This window comes from Dreissena polymorpha, chromosome 2, assembly GCF_020536995.1.
Source record: "Dreissena polymorpha isolate Duluth1 chromosome 2, UMN_Dpol_1.0, whole genome shotgun sequence".
Classification (NCBI taxonomy): Eukaryota; Metazoa; Mollusca; class Bivalvia; order Myida; family Dreissenidae; genus Dreissena; species Dreissena polymorpha.
The window spans coordinates 72993571-73003673 of NC_068356.1; the positions used below are offsets into that span (position 1 = coordinate 72993571).

Sequence of the window (10103 nt, forward strand, 5' to 3'; positions counted from 1 at the left end):
AAAGAGTACACTTTATTGCATTAATTAATTAGAAACAGATGAAGCCTTTTTTCATGTTCTTTAAATTCGAAAGTGTATTTTTATTTTTATTTTTTTTAAATAATCCACTTTTTCTTAGACAGTGGAGTTTTAAGTACATCTTTTTAATTTATAAAATGTTTAAAGTGTATCTTTTCTAGGTTAGGACATATTTTTACTTTAGAAACAAAATAACTCATTATTAAAAGCATTATTAGGTGTTAAAATTTAAATTAGTAACAAATTATTTTTTCCATTGGGGCCATACAATCAAAATGTTCACCATGAAAATGCTGACAACTTCAAACATCATTCTTAAATTTCTTTTTAAGTACAAATGTAAGCGCTTCTTCTGCGTTCTCTGTATTGCAATCCACGTTATAATTTAAAGTGTATTTAATTACATGTTGAACAAAAAGATTGTGAAGTAAGAAGCTAAAGTGACATTATTCAAGAAGCTTCTTCTCTTAAAGATTCACTAACACAACATCGAGTTTAAACAGTTTTAACAACTTTATTCGCAACAACAGTAAATATTTGTAGTGGTTATAACAATGACCCAAAGAAATATTATTTATATGATTTAAAAAAAATCTGACGACATATGTGAAGGATTATCTGTGGAAAATATAGTATGGAGTAGCTGTACACACAATTTAAGTGGAACATTTTAAGTACAAAAGGGGCATAATTAAGCTAAATGCAGGTCAGAGATAAGCAACTTGGTCAGTGACCTCACCATGACATAATGACCCTGAATACATAAGTGCTTTTAATGAAAATATGTAATAGAAACAGTGATATAAGGATGTTGCATGTTTACCATAATTTTATACACAGCTTATCATTCAAGGTATAGTCGAGCTAAAATTAAATATATATTTTACATTTAAGTTCGAATAAAAAAAACACACATTTTTTTCTTCAAGAGTTCCCGCTGTGTTCAACTGCATGTGTGTAATATAACGTATTCAGTATTATGGGTATGAGAGTCCCATCCACTGCTCCCGGGCCTTGTGGCAGAATCCAACCTTCATGCAAGTTTGTTGTTGTACACGGACTGGAAACCTATGGAATGTATCATGTGACACATGGGGTTTTTTTTACTAAGAAAGTGACGCCGATAATCGGCGTCTTCCCCTACCAGAATTTTTCCCCTAAAACTACCATTTCCCCTCCAAAAATATAATTTTTCACCAAAATATATTTTACCCTCAAAGAAATGTTTTTTTCTTTCTTTTGGGAAGTCGACTCTTATCCTATTTGTACCATGTACAACGATCTCGCTCTCTCTCGTTCCCGACGAACACTCAAATCTGGGAATCCCAGTGATTCTATATATAGCTCTTAAATTACGTCATGGAAACCGGGCAACTAATCGTATTAATCATGTGACTATTTTACTGGATTCCGGTCTTGCGCGAGAAGGGTGATTCGTCAATTAATTACTGGAAACCAGTCAAGTTTTCATCCGGGTTATGTGAAAGCCAAGATGGGTATAAACGTTAAAACAGAAAAAAGTCTCACAATTGGCGTTCATACACTAACAAAATAAAACGTTCGGACTCGGAAAATATTAATTGCGTTGACGCATTTTTTAAGAATGAATCATCAAAAACCGTTGAAACCAAGCAGGATTCGGAGGTACATGTAATCAACATTGATTAATACTGTCGGATTATTGTGAAAGTGAAAGTAGACAATCGGCAGCTGCCGCACCTTTCCCTTCCAATACTGTAGCAGTCCAGCGTCTTCCCCTTTTTCTAAAAAAAAACCCTGTGTGTTTAAAATTAACAGTACATGATAAAGCATTTATATACATGATTTGATTAACTGTGTTTAAATTTTAATTTATTTACTGTGCTCAAGTTTTCATCATCTATTGATTTTTTATGCACATATAGTTTATGTATCAAATAAAAAAAACAAATGAGGAATAAAAAAAGATGAAAAGTAAATAAATTATCATTGTACCATCCCTGTAAAATGAAAAATAATTTAAACTTTAATTATTTGACCCAAAATCTATATGAGATTTTATCACATGCTATACCCTGTTACACATGTGTAATATACTTTTTAAGCGTTTTCATTGGCTTAGTTTTCGTTTATTGACCAATCGCATTTTGTTATTTCACCAAAATGACGTTGCAACGTCAATTGATGCCACGAAATGTAAACAACATTTGGGATTTATCATTATGTTTGCGTTAATATTTATTTAATTTGCTCATTTAAAAGCATGTGATAAAAAAAGATCTCACACTCGTTGTCATATCATACATGTACCATATTTTATTTAACTCGTCCAGGAAATTCATTAGTAAGCTCGCCAAAGGCTTGTTTTCTTACAAAATTCCTTAACTCGTTAAATGAAATATGGTATCATATGACAACTCGTGCCAGATCCTATATGTAAGACATGATGTTTTTAAATAAATAACATTTTTTCTACAACAGTTTAAAATCATGATTGAGTAATTGATTATAGAAATAAAGACATTTACCAATCATATGTTTGCCGATTGAACTCGTGAAGGCATGTCAAATAACTAAAGATGATCTGCTGATTCCATGAAGATCTGCCAGCTTGGAATAGATGTTTCCTTTGGCCAAAAATCTTTAACTGATGTCAGTGATGAGTACCTGTTGGTGTAGTACAATATGAAAAAGTGAATAATACTAGTCTTCTAATGTAATGAAAATACTATATGTTATTGTTGTGTATGTGTGTTCAAGAACAACAAGATATTTTGATAACTCAGTAACTGATTTGTTATTTCATGATGATCATCACTTTGGTGTTATGTGGTTGAAGGTTTGATACACATGTAGGCTAACAGTTGCCTAACTGGGCACATTTTACAATCCAACATAATTTAGCAATGCATGTATCGTTCTGACAGAATATTAAATAAACATAATACAAAGAAAAGGAATAGATTGTAACGAGTTGTATAGCGTTGATAACAAACATTTACCAATAAAAAACAAGGCTCCATTGAGTACTTATCCGAACAAAAAAACTTCCGAAATCACATGCAAATTGCAATGGATAAAAGCTTACAGCAAAATTAATCATTGCACAATAATTCGAGCGGCGGAAAGCGCATATACTTCAACTGCTGTTGAACAATATAATTGAATCACACACATAATAAACACATAGGGTTTTCACGTATGATAAATTGCAATTTATTTTGATTTATTCATCCTTATCGAATATAAACAAAGGGCAGTAACTGACATATTGATTCCAACGTTAAATATTTTGCAGAAAGTAATCAAGGGATAAAAACAACATGTTTACTTCCTCTGTTTTGTCGTCGATAAAAAGACGGAGCCAAAAGCTTCTTATTCGGCGTCTAAATGCACAACATACGCGGTGTCCATTTTGTTTTCGACGTAACTACGACTGCTTCTTACGTCTCGTAGACTTACGAGAGAATTCTACGATATCGTAAGTTGCGAAAGTTTATTGAAACGCAAAATGGCAATTTGCGATAATCGCAACTGGTTTACGAGTCGTAACATACTTACGAGAGCTTATTGAAACGGTCCCCAGCATTCCCCGCTGCCATTCTCCAACCTCCGTTTTATTCAAAAGACCAACCGGCCTACGTAGCTTAACCTGTTCCTTACTTGTTGTAGATATTAATGACTTGCCTCCCTATTGCTATCGGAGATAATGCTTTCAAAGTTTATGTTTTTATTCGAGTATTTCCATTTAATTATTATTTACAATAATTTCCATAAATATTCCACTAAAATCTAAACAAAAACCGTCGATCTGAATGATTTCATCGGTCACTGGGATACAGTTATTAAGAAGGTCAGCCAAATATTCGAATACAAGTTCTGACTCAAAATGAAACTTATTAGTTTAAATTGTGTCTTCACGCATATTTGTAAAATGTTGATGTCTTCTTCAATCTCATACAGTTTGCTCTGTCCTAAAAGTGATTAACTTGATGTTTAACAACTTCTATTGAACGCATGTTTTTAAAGCTAATGCATACATCAGGCCAATAACATAAAATGTCAAAGTTATTCCCGAATGTTTAAATGATTACGCAAGGTGTGCTTATTTTTATATCAGCTATTTGAATTATGGAGGAATTGGGTACGTCATCGGTCACGAGATTACGCACGGTTTTGACGATCAATGTATGGCTCTATTAAGAATAATATCTTCACAAAACACAGTCCATATGTTAACTCTTCATCAAACTTGAATTGCCAAAATTAATGGAATAAAAAACGCTGTATTTCAGCATTGAAGGGATACAACTACCGAATTTTACAAATGACATTTTTCGAGGCCGTTGTATGTCTTGAAGGCTTCCAAAAACCCTTCAATGAACGCAAGTTACCATGTACATTATGCATGTACAAAGCAAAATAGGTTAAATCGGTTAATCGAAGATAATAGCTTATATATCATGGCGATTATGAACAATCTTGACCTTTTTTCGCTATGTGCATGATATAATGAAAACATATTAGTAATTGAAAAAAAATGTTTTTATCAAGACACAGGATGAAGCTTTCCATACGTTTGAAATTTTTATTGGGTATTATCGTCAACACCATATTAGTCGGCTAATCTCGCACTTCAGGACGTATGTATGACAAAGAGGGAAACCTTAAGTCCTGGTGGACGGCGGATGACGGCACGAAGTTTGTGGAACGTGCTCAGTGCATCATAGATCAGTACAACGGCTTCGTGGTGCCAGGAACAGGCAATATGACTGTGGGTTTACATAAGCAGATCAGACCCATTACTTAATATAAATAATAACTGTTATACGAATCAATTAATTTAGATTTTTTAAGATCAGTTGTGATGTTTACTTTTTAGAGCTGTGGTGAATGTTGGTTCCAATTTACCAACAAAAAAAGTTCCGGTGAATTATCGATTCTATTTCATGATCAATCAAATCAATTACGTTTTAAGTAAACTTAGTTAATAATGTTTTGTATATGTTTAACTGAATTATTTATATCTTGAAGTGATTGCGTTAAATAAAAAATCAGGCAAACTTTAGATAACATAATTTTTTTTCAATCAAACTGTTCCTATGTTCGGAGAAAAGACTTTCTTTAGATAATGGTAAGTGTTATCTATCAAAAGCGCCATTATTAAATACAACGCATGCTTTGTGTCTATTGCAGATTAATGGTATCAACACCCTTGGCGAAAATATTGCGGATTCTGGTGGCATAAAAGAAAGCTTCAATGTGAGAATATAGCAAGCGACCACATTATTTAAAATATTTGTTCTGTAATGGTGAACACGCCCATAGTGCGGTTTATTTGCAACAATAACAAACTGCCCCATTCATCAAACGAGTTTTGCATAAAACATATTTTGAGATGGAATTTATTACACAACATTTCTGTTAAGGCGAATGAAAATAAAAATGGCCTTATATCCATATTTTTCGAGGACCTTAATGGCGTACCGGCAGTAATTACGGTTATATACAAAGCGTATGGTGGCGTTTTCAGGCGTATCTATAGTGGGAGGCGAATAAGGTGTATTAAACATTCTTTGTTCAAGGCGTACCGAAAGTGGGTGAACACTGCAAGAGGAGGCAAGGAGGAGCCCAAACTGCCTGGTCTGGCCTACACACCGAATCAGCTGTACTTTCTCAATGCTGCACAGGTATCTGTTTTAAAAGCTGATTGTTGATAATTTGGTTTGAAAAATGTGTAAGCAGTGCATAACTTGTATACAAAGCACCGATCAATTTTAGGACCAAAGCACTAACTGGAGCCCACAGATACCATGTAAACCATATATCATATCCCTCATATTTAAGAATATAAAGCATTTGACCCATTTAAAGACACGCAGAAAAACAAAATGGTCCTGTTTTATCGAACACAATTCGATCTTATACAATGTCGAAGTTGTACTTACAATTTGTTTTTATTGAACAGGTTTGGTGCGGAAGTATGAGAGATCAAGCGAAGGTGGGGCATATTCGTACACAACCACATAGCATATCGGAGTACAGGTAAAACAAACGTAGGAAACATGAAACAGTGCGAATGGCTTCCCTACCATTTGATGCGTCAATAAACTCTCAAATGCAGGATGTAGATTTATGTAAACTGTTTTGAATTTACAAAGGTTTTTTCCTCTGTGGTTAGATGTAATTTAAATGCAGTGCTTCTTACAATTTGTTGAAAGCAGTTGATATATTACAGTCATCATAATGTATAAATGTTCATGTATATGTTGGAGCCAACATCCATGGCTAATCGGGATGCTAAATAAACCGGCGTCCTGGCATGCGACAACATTTTATATTAAGCTTTATTTTGTCTGCAAGTTTATGAATAATGTATATACGTTGCTTTGAACTTCTTAGTCTCCAGTATATGGAAAGTATAGATAATTTAGTGTCTACAGCACTACAATGACTCTTTCCCGATGTAGTAGGTATGTTAAACATTCCTTGCCTGAAATTCAGAGGGTACGGTCCCCTACTAAACTATAATATTTTGCATCATGTTCGATTTCCATGCCCCACTATCAAAGTGTTTTTGTCATGCAGCATCGATATTTGTTTGTATCATATACATTTGTCTTGCCCTACTTCCTGTTTGTACGGGCAACACATGACTACTATATTGTTGTGTAATATACAATCCCCTTCCCCCACTTTCTGTTTGAGCGGTCACTTAGCCACTTAAATGTGTGAGGTTCATATAAATAACCATTGCCCCACGTTCAGAGTAGACGGTCGCCTACAGCACTCAGAAGTTTCCGTACCATATGTTTCAATTTTCTTGTTCGACATTTCAGAGAGAAAGATCCCCTAATACATTATAATCATATGATTAAATTACTACAATGCTTGTTGTATCACATATACTTTCCTTTCCCCACAATTCATGGGAAAATTCCCCATGCAGAACTGCAAGTTTTAATATGATACACACTTTTCTCTCCCCACATTTCAGAGTGTACGGTCCTATGCAGAACTACGATGAGTTCTCCAAGGCATGGAACTGCCCTGCAGGATCCTTCATGAACAGTAGGCGCAAGTGCTCCGTCTGGTAGAAACACGGTACACATATCAGTATGCAGGTAGAACTCTTTGGAAGACATTACATATTAATAATTATTAACATGTCTCTAATAAAAATTAAAGCATATTCATGTTTTGGAAAGAATTTAAAACATGCTGCAATTTAATTGTACAGGTTCATTGGGTTTGTTCAAAGAAATGAACTCATTTAACTTCATTTTTTCCAAAGCATGTCCACGTAAAAATGAAAGCTTACATCGTTAATAAGTGTTTTTCAGCTTTATCAGTATTTTGTAGACACGCAACTAAATGTTCATTGTGTGTAATTCTTAAACGTATTGTAATTGAAGTACTTGAATAAGTACTTGTGATAAATAACTACGTGCCCCCCGTAATCTACACTACCCCCTCCGTAATACAGACCTGTTTGAAAAAAAATGAACGGGGATTTCGTTTCAAAATGTTATGCATATTTAACGTCAACATTCAACATAGTTATTAACATATATCAACGCAAACCAACTAGCCAGGTGACTCTTTATTCATGAATTTGGGTCGATGGGAAGGCCAAACATTTGTTTATGCCACTGGCTGTTGTAAAATAAAGGTACCATTACTATTCATGATGCAGTTGTTTATTTATTGTTTCCAGTTATTTTTCTTTGCACCATGAATCGCCTCTTCGTCGTTCATGCTGAATTGTTTCTGTTTCAATTGTAATCCTTTTTGTGTCGGTTTGCAGAGCGGTGAAGTGGTACGTGTCGTCGCTGTGTAACTTCGACTCCAGATGAGTTGCATTTAATATTTTCCAAACTGATCCTGAAGCATTTGTTTTACATTCCTTGTTTGTATTGTTCTTCTATTTTGAATAGCTTTTGCTAATATTTTAGCGGGTTTTGTTCTTCGTTATCTTTATACTAACTAGATATATTAGCAGTTATATAAATATTTGTGAACATAGATGCTGCGTTGTTTTATGTAGATAAGAATGTGTTTCCAATCTTTTTATCGCATGAAATACATTAATAATTTTTCAAAGTCTACGTAGATAAACGTGTAAAGCGTTGTGTGTTTTGTTTGAAAAGTCATATTTGTCCAGTCTTCATGCGTTAAAGCTGATGGATACAAGATACTTTACAATAGAAATGCTTGATATAGCATTGTTTAAACAGAATCAACGTTCAAAAATCCCTGATTTAGTCATCTAAATCTAGTCCTTTTATAACAATGTAAAAAGCGTTTCATGACGCTTTAATCTATTTATAATTCGGATTGTTATCTCCAATTACCATGACGGTGAAACAAACAAGTCAACTTCACTTCAGAGTATTAGACGATTTGATGTTTATGCTATTGATGGATGAGCTGTGTAATACAAGTCTTAAGTTCATTGAATATTGAATATAGATGTATGCCAACAGTACAATAAACTAAAGGTTAACAAACATTAGCCATTCATGGGTTGCTGAGTGAAAATAATAATTGATGTGAAACAGAGTTTTAAGACGGAAAGTTAAAAGACTCAACTTTAGTCTTACAATGTACGTTAGTAATCAGTCTGTTTTATCTTTCAACTTCATTGTTTTGTAAACTATGCTTTAGTCGAAGTTGTTATATGTTTTACTGCAGTGGACATTGCGACATTAAACCATCAAAGCATAATTTTTTTACGAGTTAACACCTTCCAGAAAATCTTAGGATACATATGTCCTTTTTATTATGAATCGAGTTTATATGACACAGACAATCGTTGAACATGGATGTTTGATCGAGACAATATAAAGTTATCGAAACATAAAATGTTCTTGTAAGAATGTTATTGTCCTTTATGGGATCTAAACAAGGCCCCCAGTGACTGGCTTAAAGAAGTGTCAAAAACAACAATCCTCACAGCAACTGAGTACGGTGATTGATGCAATTCAACGATACTCACATAAACGTAGCAAGACGTACAGTGATTGTTTGTACTGCATTTAAAGCACAATACTTGTAATACAACGACCATAACAGAAAACTGCGTGCACTTTCATTGTTTGATTGCTCTGCAATCCAACGATACTTACAGAAATGTAGGCTTACGTACATTTGTTGTACTTTAATGTCACAGTGACCTGTTTAAAATATCACAGACACGGTATTACACGTACGGTGATTAATGCATTACAATAGAACAACACCCGCAGAAACGCAAATACCCTTACCGAAACGTGATCTCACGCGCGGCGATGAATGATGGTACTGCAAAATAACTATCTCCATGAACATGTCAGTACACGTGCACCGCAATACAACGACACTCACATCAACGCGGTTGCAATGCCGGTGATTGAGTCCACTACAACAGAACAAACCCCACCACAGTTTGAGTACTCATACGGTTATTGATTGAACTGCAAGACAGCGACACTCGAATGAATGTGGTTACACGTGCGGTATTTGACTACAATGTAACACACCGGTCATCCTAACAACACGGTCACTCGAGCGGTGTTTCCATAAAGCAAACTTCACACAAACGTGAATACACGTACGGTGACTAATTTCTATCTCGTACAACTGGCCAAATTTTAAACAAGTATGACAAAAAACTCTTTACATTATAACCCAGTATATTGATATTATCACCACACTGTAGGTGGTGAACACTGGATAACAAAAGCTTTACGGTAATAAAGAAATGCACACACTTAGAAAAGATCATTTTTGTTTTCACAAATTAGTTTTCGCTAAGGATGTGAATATTGTAATCTAAAAGAGTCATAAACATACGTTGCTTAGTATTTTGACTTTAACCATGAGTGTATTTAATTTGATATGTTTTTGCCACTTAGAAAAGAATCAAAATATGGTACACTGTTTTTAAATCGGGTATCATAAAAAATGCCGTAACTTATGTTTTATTGTTTGTAAATGTCACCGGGTTACATATGTTTAACCTGATCTGGCAAAATATTAGACTAGATTCAAAGATTTATATGCTGTCAAGTTTCATCAAGTTTTTTTTCAATATCCCCCCTTGATCAAATTTTGAATTCAATATT

At 34.2% G+C, this 10103-nt stretch overlaps 1 protein-coding gene and 1 long non-coding RNA gene across 2 annotated transcripts; one reads left to right on the forward strand and one right to left on the reverse strand.

Annotated features, from left to right (window-relative positions):
* Nucleotides 1–543: 543 nt before the first annotated feature.
* On the reverse strand, nucleotides 544–3285 carry LOC127870311 (uncharacterized). Its single transcript, XR_008044752.1, has 3 exons — nucleotides 3000–3285; nucleotides 2526–2664; nucleotides 544–1086 (listed from the first exon to the last, which is right to left on the reverse strand). It is a non-coding gene; the product is annotated as an uncharacterized LOC127870311 (long non-coding RNA).
* A 1357-nt stretch (nucleotides 3286–4642) lies between these two features.
* Nucleotides 4643–7094, forward strand: LOC127869811 (phosphate-regulating neutral endopeptidase PHEX-like). Its single transcript, XM_052412470.1, has 5 exons — nucleotides 4643–4771; nucleotides 5194–5259; nucleotides 5583–5687; nucleotides 5966–6042; nucleotides 6995–7094. The coding sequence occupies exons 1-5, from the start codon at nucleotides 4643–4645 to the stop codon at nucleotides 7092–7094; spliced, it is 477 nt and encodes a 158-aa protein (XP_052268430.1).
* The last annotated feature ends 3009 nt before the right edge of the window (nucleotides 7095–10103 follow it).